This window comes from Crotalus tigris, unplaced genomic scaffold (genome assembly GCF_016545835.1).
Source record: "Crotalus tigris isolate CLP2741 ecotype Arizona unplaced genomic scaffold, ASM1654583v1 scf7180000017571.3126492, whole genome shotgun sequence".
Lineage (NCBI taxonomy): Eukaryota > Metazoa > Chordata > Lepidosauria > Squamata > Viperidae > Crotalus > Crotalus tigris.
In genome coordinates, this window is record NW_024096482.1 from 2,172,700 (window position 1) to 2,189,293 (window position 16,594).

General features: G+C 35.1%; 1 protein-coding gene across 9 annotated transcripts in view; it reads left to right on the forward strand.

Annotated features, from left to right (window-relative positions):
- The window catches only part of ARL15 (ADP ribosylation factor like GTPase 15), a 158,988-nt gene that overhangs the window by 110,796 nt on the left and 31,598 nt on the right, over positions 1-16,594 (forward strand). For 3 of the 9 annotated variants that reach the window (XR_005558220.1, XR_005558225.1, XM_039355836.1), the window contains one exon: positions 14,508-14,585. The exons of the other annotated variants lie outside the window; for them this stretch is intronic. Coding sequence is in view for 1 of the 3 variants with exons in the window: in XM_039355836.1 (XP_039211770.1) it covers positions 14,508-14,561 (54 nt within the window). In the remaining 2 variants the exon portion in view is untranslated. Of the gene's footprint in view, positions 1-14,507; positions 14,586-16,594 lie in introns of those variants that run through there. 9 annotated transcript variants of the gene reach the window in all.

Here is a 16,594-nt window from a genome sequence, read left to right on the forward strand (position 1 = left end):
CTGGAAGTCAGCAGGAAGTTACAATAAGGTACTCACTTAATGACCCACAATTCTGGCTTAACAACAGCAATGGGGACTGCAGTAATTTTCATTGCTAAGTAATGGGGTCACCTGCATCACACTTTATGAACACAACAGAAATTCAACAGCAACAGAAATTCAAGTCCCAGTTCTTAGAACTACCTGTATTTAGCCTTCAGGGGGACTTCCTCCACTCTGCAAAAGTGGAGCTAATGACTGTGGCAAAGACCAATGAACCAGTTCTTTGGAACTTCTCTGGACAAGAAACAGATGGGAGATTGCAGACTTCTGCAATTTGAGTGCTGGGAAATGAAGAGATTAGCCATTAGTTTAAAAAAATCCTGGGTGAGTTTTAACTTCAGTGATGAACAAGAGAAAAATTAAGCTTAGAAGCTTAAAAGGTTAGACTTTTGAAATAAACAGTAAAAAGCTAAATAAGATTTGTTATAAGAAACTTATAAATGAATTAAGGGTCCAGTTAAATTTGGTTTATTAGAATAAATAAAATAGACTTCCGGTTCTGGTATGTGGTGACGCCGGTCGTGTCTGGGGACTCGTCTCCAGTCCGGCCGGGTTTTCTTTGTTGGTAGACCCCTTAGTGGGTCGAAAGTCACCCTGGAGGGGCGACCATCGTGGAGGAGCTTGCTGGGGACTGCGGGAGAGCAGCAGCTTCTCCCGTGGCTCCAGCTATTTCCTTAGGACTGACGGAGCAACGATCGTCCTGAAAGATGGCCGATTACTCTGCTGCACCAGCTGAAGTCACAATCACAACTAAGCGTAATAGACCCACCGTGGAGGATCAGTGTGAGACCTTCTTTGCCCCTCTCTTTGCCCTAATTGGTTTTTTTTTATTGCCTGTAAAAGCTTGTTTGGAATTACTTCCCTGTCTGGAAAAGTAGCTTCTGTATGTGTGGGAAGAAAGGCGCTGAGAACAAAAATTTTAAAGACTACATTTTATTTGCATTCAGTTTTGGATACAGAAAAAAATGCTTTTTCGAATTGTATTATTATTTTACTTTGGAAGACTATTCCTTTTTCCACGTTTTCCTTTAAAAGATAGAAAAAAGGAAAAAAATGGTGTCTGGAAAAGTTTTTTTATTTACTGAGGACATCTAGTGGTGAACAGTTAATATTGCAACTGTGATCATTCTTTGGAGAGAAGGATCTGACCTTCAAACTATTCCTGGAAAAGATAAGCTGATGCAGCTGTGGGAACTGAAGGGGTGGACACTGCTTAACTACAGTTTGACTAAAAAGAATAAAGAAAGGATTTTCTTTAATTACTTTCAAATGGAGAAATTTCACTCTCATTTAAATTGCAAGCTTATACTGGAAAAGATTTATGAGGCTACTGAAGAAATATGTGCCATAAGGAAAAGGATTACTACAGAACGAGGAGCCAACTCTACCCCAAACTCTCAAATTGACTTTCAGATCATATTTGATTATTCTACAAACCAAAACATGCCAGAAGAGGAACTAAGGGAGATTAAAGAGGAATTTGCTACAATGAAAGAGATTTCCACAGACCTAAGAGCCAAAAACTCTTCTTTAAATTTTAAAATTGACTCTCAGACTACATTTGACTATTCTACAAACCAAAATATATTAAAAGATGACCTCATTGAGAATACAGAGGAACTTATTTTACTTTATAAGCATCTTATCTATATTACTGAGGATCAGAAAAAGCAAAGACTGAGATTTGAACCTTTAAAGCAGCGAGGCTTCAAGGATAAGAGAAACAGAGGTCCAATGCAGAGGACAGGAGGCCTCTTATTGTCTCAAATGGTATTACAAGTAACAAAGAGAGACCTATCAGCTGAAAGGGAAGCTTTGTTGTGGAAACCTGCTTGGCATAAAAAGAAGCGTAGAATAAGACTGAAAAGAGAAACTTAAAACTATATATTTATTTATTTATTTATGAGACTTATATACCACTTTAAGTGCAAGCACTCTCTAAGCCAGCGGTTCTCAACCTTTGTGTGACGGCGACCCCGTCACACGGACGCGCTGCGCATGCACGGTGCAGCGTGCTTGCGCGGTGGCGCCCCCATGTGCGGTGTGCATGCACGGCGGCACCCCCATGTGTGCATGCGCGGCGGCACCCCCATGTGTGCATGCGCGGCGGCGCCCCCTGAGGGGGAAAAATGGCGGATCGCGTTGTTTGGGGACCCCCGTAAAATGGTCGTTCGACCCCAAATGGGGTCACAACCCATAGGTTGAGAACCGCTGCTCTAAGCGGTGTACACCAGTAAGGAATGTATATATATATATTTACATTGCCCCCAACAATCTGGGTCCTCATTTTACCTACCTCGGAAGGATGGAAGGCTGAGTCAACCTTGAGCCGGTGAGATTTGAACCGCTGACCTGCTGAACACAGTCAGCTAAAGTGGCCTGCAATACTGCACTCTAACTGCTGCGCCACCTCGGCTCTTTTACTGGATTTAAGGCATTTTAGAACTATGGATTTATTTAAGGACTAAGCTTTTGAGTTAGAAGTAAGAAAAATGGGTGACTATTAGAATATATACATTAAATAGAGTAAGAATGTATTTTTTAGGAATAATAGGTTTATTTGTATGAAAATTATCATGTAATGGAATGAAGAAAACTGAAGAGATGTTTTAGATTGGGATTGAACTAATAATTAATTGATGTTATTTTAATAAGATGATGTGTTTGTTTGATAATATGGAGGTTATTAGGTTTCATAATTAATTGGATGAAATCAGTACCTTGTCTAATGGACTTAAAGGATTTAAGGTTGATATTACTTTGTTATTTTAAAGAAAGTGATTGATTGATGGATTAGATATGTATAGGATAGATCAAGATTTTATTTTAAGTGGGAGATATTAGTGGAAGATGAAAAAAATAAGATTTATGATAAAATTAAGGAATTAGGATATATTTGGAAGGGATACCTGAACTGGAAATGTGTTTATTTAAAATTAAATTTGATTATGGTATTGTAATTGCATAAAGCTCTAAAACAGGTTTAGGATTAATAGAAATTTAAGTTAGAAATAGATTATTTTTAATATATTAAGCTATTTGAGGGAAATAGAGAGGGAATACTTGATGTACTGATTGAGTTATTTATATATGTTTTGTTTTTGGATTTTTGATTACCCCAGTACCATGGTGTGTCTTGAGCACTTTGTCTTAAGAATTAAAAAACCAATAAAATTTGTTTTAAAAAAAATAAATATTGACTCTTTTGCTGTAAGAGTATAAATAAATAAATAAATAAAATATTGACTCTTATACTATAAAAATTTGGATTTAGCAGTAAAAAATAAATAATTTCTCATTGGGGTTATTGTAAATCAGAACAAAAACAAGTGACTTAAAATTTTAGAAACTGCACACTAGAGGGGACTAAAGATTCCAAGTAGAAGGGAAAAAAATACAAGTCTGCTTTTGGGGTGATTTAGTCCTGAGACTTAAAAAATGATACAAAACATCATGAAATTGGAAATATTAATGGATAATAATGTTACTGAGGGAGTGAAGGATGTGGATTGAATTTTGTTTGACAAGACAGAGAAAGTACTGAAAATGGAACTATAAATAACAGGCCAATTCAATCATTTGAAATAGGATGCTTTATTGCAGGGCTTTTCAACCTTTTCACAGATTGTACCACTTTTAAGACATGACAGTATTTGAGTACCACCAGTGCTTAGCAAGGTGTCAAAAACTTGATGAGTAAAAAAGGGGGGGATTTGGGGTTTTACTGGTTAAATTCATTTGTTGTTATAGAAATGGCTAGTTTATAATATTATGGAAAAGTAAAAAGTTGAGGTTCAATGTTAATGCTTCCTTCTACTGCAACAGTGGAAGTATGTTCTTTTTCCCTTCTCCCTCTCACTTTCCCCCCTTTTCCTTCCCACTGTGCCCTACTATTTGCTTTTATATTTTTGTATTTTATTCTATAATCTAATAAAATATTACAAACTGTAGAAAAAAAGGAAAAAAGTACCAGTTTTAATTTCTTTGGTGGCTGTTCCTTTGCTGAATCACTTTCCCTTTGCACTGACAAATGTATGATGAATTTATCTATATTTATTAATATGTACCACTACCAGCTAGTTCAGGGATCTTCAAACTTGGTACTTTTAAGTCTTATGGACTTCAACCCTCATGGCTGGTTGAGGAATTCTGGGAGTTGAAGTCCACAGGTCTTAAAGGTGCTAAGTTTGTAGACTCCTGAGCTAGCTGGCTTGCCCTTCTAAGCTCTTTCCAATCCCTTCCCTGTACCCTTAAAGACACGGGAATCAAGTGCAAAGCAATAAAATAAAGAAACACAAACTCAATTTTTTTTCTCTTTAAGCTACCTCAGGCATGTCACTGTCACAATGTTGCAATTCTAGACTGAAAGGCTCCGGCAATTGCAAAAAGCTTTAGTTTTAAATTAAGCGTGTTTACCTTCAAAGAAAACTTTCTAAAAGCCACAGACAGACTCAATTTAAAAGGGGTAAAACTAATTACATTTGTTTAAAGGGATTAATCCTTTCCTGTTGTCTTTTTTACCCTTCCCCCACCCAAACCACGTTCTTTTATAGCCTCTCTTCTCTTCCCCCCCCCTTCAGTTCGCCTCCAGCTCCAAGCTGCTTCTGGAAGCACCAATCAGCTGGAGCCCTGCCAGCTCCAGGGATTCTGCCGAGCCCAGACAGTTCTGCAGCTGCAGCTGCCTCTCCCTCAGGCTTGGCTCGCTTCGGCTCATACCCCTCCCCTGCTACACTTGGCTAGCAATCACATACCAACTGCCATGTGGCAAAGTACCACAAGTGGTATGCGTACCACCGGTTGAAAAGCCCTGCTTTATTGGATACATAAAAGAAATTAAAATGGAAATTCAAGTGACTAACTAAGAGAACAACCTAGAACAGAGTTCCCCAATCTTTCTGATTTTGCGAACTAGTGGGAGGGGAGAGACAAGATGGTTCTGCGTGAGTGATGGGCAAGCGAACGTGCACATGCAGCTCCATTTGCAGGAGTAGCAGGCACATGCACCTGCCGTTCGTGCAAAAGGAATGTGCATGCATGTGCTTGCCTACTGCTCACACAACTGGAGATTTGCACACACGCTTGCCAACCACTTCTGTGTCCTGGTTCCGAATGGCTCAAGGCCTGGTAGTGGGCCACAACCCGGGAGTTGGGGACCTCTGACCTAGAAAATGTTTTCTTATTGGGTCTACAAAAACATCTTGTTAAAACTTGAAGTCAGTGTGATGAAATAAAGAAACAGGTTATGCAGAAAAAAAATATAGAGTCAGTCAAAAAGGACTCAAATGTCTATACACCAATGCACAAAGTATGAGGAATAAACAGGGTGAACTAGAAGTCCATGTACATGAGAGCAGATATGATATTGTTGCCATTGTGGAAACTTGATGGGATGGAACCCATAAATGGAATATATAATTAAAGGGATTTAAATCGTTTAAAAGAAACAGGCCAAATAAAAAAAGAGGTGGAGTTGCACTATATATATAAGAAATAACCATATTTCTAGAGAAATACAGCAGAACAATGATAAAAACTGTCTTGAATGCATTTGGGTCAATATGAAAGGAAAAAAGAATAACATTGCCATAGGTGTATACTTTAGGCTACCCAACCAGTGGAAATAGATGAATTTTTTGCTGGTCAGTTAACTAAGATGTATAGGAAGCACACCATAATAATGGAGGACTTTAACTACCTTGACATCACTCTGCACCTAGTGGAAAATCAAACAGATTCCTGACAAATCTAGCAGACAACTTTTGTCTCCCAAAAGGTAAAAAAGGAGACTAGAGGGTCAGCCATATTGGACTTAATTCTCACTTCACAGAGATGAAGTGATAGAAGGTGTTGAAGTTACAGGAACCTTGAGAGTGATCATGCAGTATTGGAATTCAACATTATGCAAGCACAAGCAATAGAACAAACTCAAACTAGAATCTTGGACTTTAAGAGAGCTGATTTCAATAAAGAGAAGTTATAAAGAATTCCATGGATGAAAATTCTCAAGGGGTAAACAATCTTGGGCTAGACTCGATGTTACAAAGCCTCCCAAGGGAAGATAATGGCAATCACTTCTATATTGTCACCAAGTTAATTTCATGGATGCTGCCATGTAATCATCTAGAGTTCAGGGTGATTTTAGAGCATCTTTACCTTTTTTGTATGGTATACCATAATATACACAGTGCTGCTAATGAAAGAAAAATAATAAAAAATGTAATTGGTTTATAGAAGTTCATTAATTAGTTCTATATGCCAAAAAGTTTTCAAAGTTTAATTCTTTGTCTACCATATTGTGATACAGCAATTGAAGAGTGAATGGTATTTATAGTCATCTTAGCTAAATATAATTAAGTACTCCTTGACAAATAACAATGTTCTATAGTTGAGCTAAGTGCATTTTGTTTATAAAGCCTTAGGGATTACACACCTGAATTTCAAGAGAGAAGTTTAAGTAATAACTAAATGAATCTGGTTTTTAGAATAGCTTTAAGACATGGTGAGATGCATTTTTTTTAGTAAAGACATTTTGTATTATTATTTTTCTTCTATGTAGTATTAAGCAGTGATAATAAGTACTTGGAATAAAAGAAAACAAGTGCTAAACTTTTTTCCTTCTAATAAACCACATGGGTGAAAATTTTATTCAAAAAGGAACAATTAGAACTGAAGACGTCAGTTGTTCGATATTTTAGTATAAGTGAATGGTTTTTGTTGTCATAGGATTCTGCATCTACACACATCCAGTTCTGTAATGGATTGGGAGAATGTGGTTTGTATTTCTTTCTGACAAGTTCTATACACTCATTCTGCGTAGATATCTCTATGTGTAAGTATTTTTCTATGATAGCCCATTTCTTACTGAACAGCCTTTCTTAAATCCTCCCTTGATATTTACCATTTAGAAGGCTTGGAAAATGAAATTTTTAGTAGGGCCTTTGAGAGTTAATTGTCATCATATTAAAATAAGGGTTGGTATCTATAGTTCTTTATTAAGCTTTTGTAATTTTATTGTATATTATTTCTAGACAAACTACCTTGTATATCCTAAATGTTCTAATTGCTGTACCCTAAAAATGTCCCAATGTTCTGTATCCTAAAAATCCTAATTTCAACTTTACTCTTTTTATTTTTTAATGATTAATTATGTTATTGTTAGTTTGTGTTTTAATTGTGTATACTGGCCAAAATGAGATGCACATGAAATGTATGGTTCTATAAATTCAATAAATGAAATAAACAAACTGAAAACCACTGCTGCAAATATTTTAACTTAAAAATGTGCAATCAGATTTTTAATGCAGTCTGTTTTACTTAGACCAGGGGTCGGGGATGCTCGATGATATTCCAGGGGGTGCGAAAACTTAGGTTTTCAAAATTATAGTGTATATGCATAATTCATTGCTGTTATTTCAAACTTTTGTAAGGGGTGCGAGAATGTATCAGAAGTGTTCTAGGGGTATGGGATATAGAAAAGGTTGGGAACCACAGAGTTAGACAAAATACAGGGGCTATATATCCAAGGGCATAGTTATTCTATTATCTTCCGATTGTTATATGCTCCAAAGTTTATTCATACATCTGGTTCAGATAGGATTCAGCATAACTGGCTTTATTCTTATCAAATGACAAAGAATTCCAAAGACATATTGCAAAAATATAAAGCACATTTGTTTAATTCAGTGCATCATTATTTTTAAGTCTAAATGTTTATCATGTAGATTTTACTACTGAAATTGTGGGCTGTTTCTAAACACTTTTCCCCATTGCCCTGCTAGACATGGAAAATAGATACTTCCTCTTCCTTTGCATCAGAGTAGCTACAGAGAAACCATCTTCCTTTTTCTAGAATCGTCTTCAAGATTGCTGCACTCATTGTCACCATAAAGGAGACAAATTCTTGTTTTCTTCTCTTTCCTAGCAAGTCTGTTAAGATAGGTGACTCCACACTGATGTTAGTAGGGTAGAAATAAAAGAATTGGAGAAAGACCTGAAGAACTAAGCCTCACTAGTGAGGTGAACCTTTTGGGCTCTGTATGTCAAATATTTGAAAAATGTCTAATTTGATTCTGCTAGCGTTGTACTCCCTTCTAGGCATCAAGAATGTTCTTTACAAAAGAACTCACACTCTTTGTGATTGAAGAGGTTGATTGTTCATTCACTGCATTAATAAAAGCTTGGAAATGTGGGTGCTACTGAAATATTAAAAGGAAATTGGTAGAGAGAGATATAAGTTAGTCTACAATATATAGTAGATTTCTACTGTGTTTTCTAGGAAGCCTATGGAAACTTGAACTGGGTTTTGGGACTGTATATGAATCTCTCATTGTATGGTAGGAAAAGGCTAAAATAATCTGTTTTGACATAATACAGAAAGAATCATTAATTTTAATAGATCATATCTAGACAAATATGAGAGCTGTCTTAGTCTATGATGGCAAAAATAAAGAGAAATCTGGAAGTCCCCTTTTATTTATTTATTACATTTTTATTCCACCTTTCAGGTAACAAAGTTTATGCATGTTAGTTAGAAAAGGAATTGCTAGACTCCTAGTTTTCAGATCACATCTATTGCATAGGTATAAATTCCTGTGAGCTGGAATTTTTGTATTAGTGGGTGTAAAGATGTGCTCAGGCAGGCAGAAGATCAGGTAGTTGTACAGAATTACATTTGAAAAATCTATACAAAATTATTTTTCTAATATTATTGTACCTACCTTTAGAGCCTTGAAAAATATACCACAAAGTTGTTGGTCCAGTTATTTATATCACTTCTAAGTAGTTTTTGGTACATCACTGTAATAATCCTGCCTTACATTTTGGATTCATATATCTTTCCTTTGGAACTTTATCTAGAGAATCCCATTGTATTTTGACAATCTTTCAATCTCATTCTGGAGAATGTGATCAAATATAAATTGAAAATCAATGTTTTTAAAGAGGTGAGGCAGGAATGTCTCCCTTGGCTTAAATTAGTCTATGTGTTCTACTGGGTCAGTGCTGTAAGTAATAACAACCAAAGAGGTTTTTTTCCCCCTAACCTTTTTTGAGGAACATTTTGCTTAAGTTAGTTACACATTGCTCCACAAACATCAGGTTAGACTTTACGGTTTGTTTAGCTCTGAAGGGATGAGAGGGTTGGGGGATTGGAGAGAGGTTTAGTAAAGGGAACTTTGGAATGTAAATACATGTAGGACTTGTCTGCTTTTGTTTAGCACCTCCTTAAAATAAGACAGAAAAATCAAATCAATAGCCGCGTGGTGAAATACCTAAATGTTTGCATTAAAATTTTTGGATGTTTGAAATCCTATTTGGATCCTTTTCTCAGATCTCGGGGCATTCATATTCACTCAGCAGGAAACTTCATGGAGATACACTTTTGAGCAGAAAGTCTTTGGCGGTGTCTTTTTGTTAACTTGTGTCTTTTCTTCTTTTGAAGAAAGTAATGGCTTAAGTCTGACTGAAGAACAATCTCTCTCTCTCTCTCTCTCCCTCCCTCTCTCTTTTTCTTTCTCTTTTTCCTTTTTGTATCTTCTTATAAGACTTTACTTATGGTTCATGGCTTTTTACCCACCATCTATGTTTAGAATCCTTTAGATTTTAAACATATATCCTACTGCAGATACACCAAATTAAAGACTTAATGACATATTGCTCAAAGAATGCAAAAACTGACAAATTATAAAACAAACAGTTAAAATGTACAAGTTTTTTTAGAAAAAATATATTTCAGCAACTTAAATTTATCTGAAAAATATAGAAAAAGAAGTAATTAGCATGGATTTTAAATAGTAATATTAACCTTAAGAGATGTATAAATAAAATTTTCATGTTATTGTTCTGACATCTCACCATGAGTCATATTAAAAATAAAATTTCCAAAAAATTGATGAGAAAATATTTTATTTCACTGCTACTAGAGAACAAAATAAATCATTTGGTTTGAAGCAGCTACAGGCAACTCTGTTATCTGTGGCTTCAGCTGCAGTATCTGATCTATGATTTTAGGGATAAACCCATCTAGTATTGTTTAATGACTTTCACTATAATATGGATAAGAAATTTTTTTTAACAAATAGCAAGGTTTTTGTAGCATCCAGAAATTAATGCGCTGATCAGGAATGTATACAGTGTTTTTATGCTTTGAATCTAGTTTTATGCATGTTATCCATCCCCCATTGATGCAAGAATGTTTTGACACAAGAAAGTTTTGACACAAATCAGGACTCTGGAGAATCTCCAGGGATAGGAGATTCTCATCTTCTACATGTGAAGGGGAATTTTAAAAAATGAGGCTACTACTTTGGCTGAATAAGAGCCATTAAACTCATTACACAGTAGCCATGCATGTATTGCACTTTCAGGCTAGCACAAAGCTCTCTTATAATCAAAGCAGGCTACCTTTTTTCAGGTTTCTACAAGCTTGGAGATAAGCTGCAACTTCTTTAAGAATTGGGCTAGTCAACTTCGTAAAGCAGAGACAGCCTGATAACTTTATTAACCTCTTTGGTAGCTTCCAGATAAAGTAACTTGTATTTTAATTTTTCACCAATACTAATAAAATTTGAAGACAGCTTCAGTTTGCCAAACATGCATAAAATCCTTATCCCTGTTTGATAGTGAAATAATCTTTACCATGCATTTTCCATCCTGTAAATTTATAGTGGATTCAGGTGAATGTAAGCTCTTCTCAAGGAATAGGAGCATTTTCAACATAAAGAAAATGGGATTTTTATGGGCTAGAAGTGACTCAGGAATGAGCTTAGTTTGACAGTATTGAACTGGATTTATAAAATAAAGAATACAGAACAAATAATGGAGCTTCATTGATAATCGGTTCTTCATAGAAGTCTTAATTAGCAATAAGTATTGGCAACAACATTTCAAGCAAAAAACAAATAATTTTATTCACACTTGTACTTTAGAAATAGAATCAGCAAGAAAATGCATGGTTGAGTAACAGTCCTGTATTCAAGCTCTACTAGCTGATTACAAGGGTCAGGTTTTAGAGGCTGATCAGCAAGGTATAATATATGCAACAACAAAAATCAGTTATCTATGAAACAGATTCATAGTTCAAAGAATACAGTATAAGGAAACTTATTGTTAACTCTGATCCTCCAGGGTAGCTATGCATCCTGATTTTGACTTGGGCATGAGCCATGATGTTTTCTGTATGAAAAGTTCTGATTCAAATCCTGAATGGACTTGAGTTATAATTTTTCATACAAAAAACTTCATGATCCATACCCAAGTCAAAATCAGGATGCAAATCAACTCTGGAAGATCTTCTGGCTCCTGATTAGATGAGTATCCCCATGGCACCATTTCTTGAAGGCTTCCTCTGCCTCACCATTCTTTGACTTTCAACTTGCCATTGTTTTCATTAGCTTGAGGGCATGCAACTTTACCAGGTTGATAATCCAGAACAGAGTTGGATAGGTGGGAATTGGTTCTGCCAGGAGTTCTGTAATGGGATTTCACTGAGCAAGAATCTCATCCCTCCGCTTCTCTAATATAAATGGCTAGATGAGTATTGTTCCAGGCAGTTCATGACATATGCAAACTGTTTATATAGCCTGTGTTATTATGAAATTTACAACTGCTGACAATGATAAGCATTATACAGATTTATTCTAAGCTGCTTGAAGAATATTTCACAATTTTTGTCTATGCAGTAAAGAATCTTTGAGACAGCAGAGAAACTGTAGAGTGCTTTCCAACAATTATATTTACTTTTTGTGACATCCAACCTATAAGGAAATATGAACTCTTAACAGGATTGCCACAGTTTGCCAAAATGAAAAAGAATCTTTTTAAATTTAAGAATTAATATTGTTTTCAACAACTGAAGTTAACCTTTATGCATCCATGAAAATAGGCTTTTGTCTGCTAAATCTTACAGTAGATTTTTTTTTAAAAGATGGTCAGTTTAAAATTTCAAAACTTTTTGGAGGGATGAATATTTACAATTTGTCTTGATTTTTATCTGATAATTTAATTTAATTTAGAAAATGTATAGGTAGCATTGAGACAGGTTTAGCAAATACTCTGTACTTGTGTTACTCGTGAGATTTTTCTAGCTTTCTAATCACCATTATTATTTGGATTCCCTATCTCACAATTATAAGTACTTCTGGAAAATAAGCATAATATTTGTCAGGATCCTTAACAATTAATAATTTGATTTACTCTCTTAAAACACTTTTGATAATAAATTATTTCTTACAGCTATGAAATAGATTATGTTGGTTGTGCTGCAGTGGGTTGAGTGGTCAGGCACCTTTTGATAAAACTGTGTACCTATCCATTTTGTTAGAAAATGTGTAGGCAGTCTGTTTTCCTTTTCTGGTGTGCTGGGTTGCTGCAGTACATTTTTTCTCTTCTGAATAATGTTCTTACAATCCTCCTTTTGTTTAAGATTGGGTTGTTACTCTGGTAATAGAGCACTTGATTAGTGTGGGTTGTTTTTTGATAGACTTGTATTTCCAATTTGCCCTTGTTTCCTCTGTGGTGATAAGGATACCCAGGAAGGATAGTGTGTTGTTGTTTTCTTTTATTCCTTTGAAGATGTTGTTGATTGTTTCATGTGTTGTTGTTCCTTCTTTGTTATGACAAAAATATCATCTGCATTCTGGATGACATCTATATTCCAGATCGATACTTTTGTGTGGGTGGGAGTGCTGTAGTTTCTATAATAATAATAATAGAGTTGGAAGGGACCTTGGAGGTCATCAAGTCCAACCTCCTGCTTAGGCAGGAACCCTATATCATTTTGGACAAATGGCTGTCCAGTCTCTTCAAAAACTTCCAGTGTTGGAGCATTCACCATTTCTAGAGGCAGGTTGTTCCACTGGTTAATTGTTCTAACTGTCAGGAAGTTTCTCCTTAGTTCTAGGTTGCTTCTCTCCTTTATTAGTTTCCATCCGTTGCTTCTTGTCCTGCCTTCAGGCGCTTTGGAGAATAGTTTGACTTCCTCTTCTTTGTGGCAGCCCCTGAGATATTGGAACACTGCTATCATGTCCCCCGTTGTCCTTCTCTTCATTAAACTAGACATACCCAATTCCAGCAATTCCGTTCCTTATATGTTTTAGCCTCCAGTCCCCTAATCATCTTTGTTGCTCTTCTCTGTACTCTTTCTAGAGTCTCGACATCTTTTTTACATTGTGGTGACCAAAACTGGATGCAGTATTCCAAGTGTGGCCTTATCAAGGCATTGTAAAGTGGTATTAATACTTCACATGATCTTGATTCTATCCCTCTGTTAATGCAGCCCAGCACTGTGTTGGCCTTTTTGGCAGCTGCAGCACACTGCTGGCTCATATTTAGGTGATTGTCTACTAGGTCTCTGAGATCCCTCTCACTATTGAGCAAGGTACCCCCTATACCCCTAGTCTTAGTCTGTGTTCTGAGTCTTGAGAATAGAGATTCTGGGTGTGTTCCTAATATTGTTTTTTGTTTGTTTGTTTGTTTATGATAATTTATAAAATGATAGACATTTACATATTTGGAAATATTTAATTAAAGCTGTCTTTCTATATTATTGAAGCTATCCATACATATTACTTGAAATATTCTACAAATAAAGGAAAATATTCTACCAATAAAAACAATGTAGTCATGTGTGTTATCCTTTCATGTGTTTCTACAAATGCTTAAAACAGATTAATTCTTCATGACACTTTTCTGCATTCTAAATTTCATATCTCTTGGTTGCCATTCTCTATTAATGACTGGCTGAACTTCTTAGAGCATAAAGTAAGAGCTTTGAACCTTACATAAGACTGCTGTATTAGCTGACACTCAGATTTTTCAGAAAACATCTAGTTCTTGCTTGAGTTTCAGAATATCTTAATAAAAAACACTCAAAATTGTTTTTGCATAATGCACCTGCTTGTACTTAATTTCAGTGACACAATATCTCTATTTTTATTTTATTTTATTCTTCCTTAAGTTGTGTCACTTTGCCAGGCATTGCTCAGTTGTTTTCAAATGTTGTATAATTAGAAGTATGTTCCATGGCATTGGGTAAATACAAAATAGCATCTTCAATTTCAAGAAATAATACATGTAATATTCAAAGCATTCAATCAGCTAAAATATTACAGATGTGAAAGACAATTTTAAAGAGATGTTACCTTTCCTTGGGTGAGTTTATCATAGTGTGGGCATCACACAAAAATAGCCCTCATTGGATATTAATGTATTGACAATCTGGTACTCCTACATAAATAAGAATCCAAAATGTTTAAGAACTCATCAAGCATCTGCTCCTGATACTATTGATACTGGTATATTATTTCTTCTCAGTTAGTTTGAATTGTGCTTATAATGCTGCTATGTTCCTGCCATCGGAAATTGCTTCCAAAGTAAATTCTACCAGAAAATGTCATTAAAGGTGTAGTAGAAAATTAACTCTGTATAGTCCATCTCTCTTTCTCTCTCTTTCTCTCTCTCTCTTTTAGCCTTTCTTCCTGTTTAAACAGATTTTCCATCTACAAATCCTGCTTGAACATTGAAGAAGATTCAGATCTTCATAAAAGGTTGGTGGGCAGGAAATTATGATTTTTTCCTATTGGCTAGATTCTTTGTCAGTTGTTCTCCATTTATAATTTTCTTTCAAACCATATTTAGCATGACACAATTTATCTGCCTTTATAAATGTGCATGATTTAGATACTGTTGTTTCATATGCTTCACAATAAACCACACAGATTCAAGAAATGTTCTAAAGTGAATCCATAACTTCCACTAATTTGCTTTATTCAGAATGGCCTACTCTGCACAGTTAATAAGTTAACTAACCTAAGGTGCTATAATAGCTTTGATCCCTTGTGATAATAATAATTTCAGATCTGAAAACACTCTGAAGAAGATAAAACACTCCTAGATGGATAATTCCATCTAGGAATCATTTACTGACATGCTATCCAGTTTGTGCCTTTAAGCATAGTTGAAATGTTTGCAAGTCGTTTGCACATGATATATTCCTCAAAAGAATTGCCACAGTAAGTGCCAGTTGCCTTACTAGTTAAGACTTTTGTCTTGGAGCCATTGTCAATTAAACATATCACCTATGTTACAGCACTATTAGTTTGATCACTGTAGTGAGGAATCATTATAAAAAAGGAGTATTTTCAGATTAGAATGAATAATTAATATAGTAACAAGTAACAAGTTAGGAAAAATGACTAGGTAAGTAGAAAGAGCAACTATCTCATGATAGCTGCAACAGGAAATATCATTGGTTGAATCATTGACACAAAATTTTGTAAATAAAGACATCATGCTCCCACTTGGTTGATAAAAAGAGATGAGAATACCTACCCATCTTCTCTTTTCTTCAAAGAAATTATTGATAAAAATTGTGCTGTATGCAGGGCACAGTGTCCCCTGGATATTTTTGGGAAAATAATTCTCAGCATTTCCACCCACCATGACAATTTAGAGAGTTGAAGTTTCAAAACATCTGGAAGGTGAGTTGGAAAAAGTGATGCATTATGATAATTAGATAGTTGAATAATTCATCTCAGTATCTCATTTTATTTCCATAAATCCTTCCTGATTTTTTTCCTGTTTTTTGCAAAATATATTAGGTCCAATCTTTTAACATAGTGATAGCCTTCATGGATCAATACTGTTGTGCCTCCAATTTAAATGGAGAAAATACACATACACACACCAAGTGCATGTACATACAAATTAATTCAATGCCCAAAAGAAAGTCTTAGTACTTGGACAAACATTAATTTAAAACACTGTTATTACTTTGCCCATTGTGCAACACTTTGCTTGGTAGCCTTCCCATGAAAAAGTTTTTTGTTACGAAATATTAAGTTTTCCACAAATATTTAAAAATGTTTTTCAAAATAGATTTATCTGAGGTTATTGGATCAGTATGGTCACCACAAAGTAACATTCCTACATGACAACCCAATGTTATTGTGTACACTTTGTTTGCATTATACTATCACTTTCCAAAGTCAACAGTAAAGTATCTGAGTTAAACAACTATCTACTATTGCCACTTGGAGAATTTCATATTTCTCTCAAGGTGGTTTAATGTTTCAAGCTATTTCTCTTCCCACTAGAAAGCAAGAAATTCCATGAAATTGTTGTAAGAAACCACATTTTTAAACTTGAAATAAAAGTTTTTGATACTTGTTTTTATGAAGTCTTGGAGAACAGTGTGCAGACAAGATGGAGCAGTTATTCTGAAATATTTATTATTTTTCTAAAGTTTGCAGATCTTTTCCTGGAAATTCAAAAACAGAATGTTAAAAAGAAAGAAGCACCTTTTCAATGATTTGAGTAAAAGAGAAAAACTTTTCGGGTTTTGGATAAAATAGACTAATACAACTCAGCTCCTAAAATGTTTGAAAGTGTAATTTTGTGGAAATATGACTTCACATGCACATATATTCTTGTAGATGTGAAATGGGATGTCTTCACCAATTTTTGAGTGTAGCTAGGCATATGACATGACATAAAGTATAACCAAATATATCAGTAGTAGATTGTAAATTAATTTGTGTATTGTTAATCTATATTA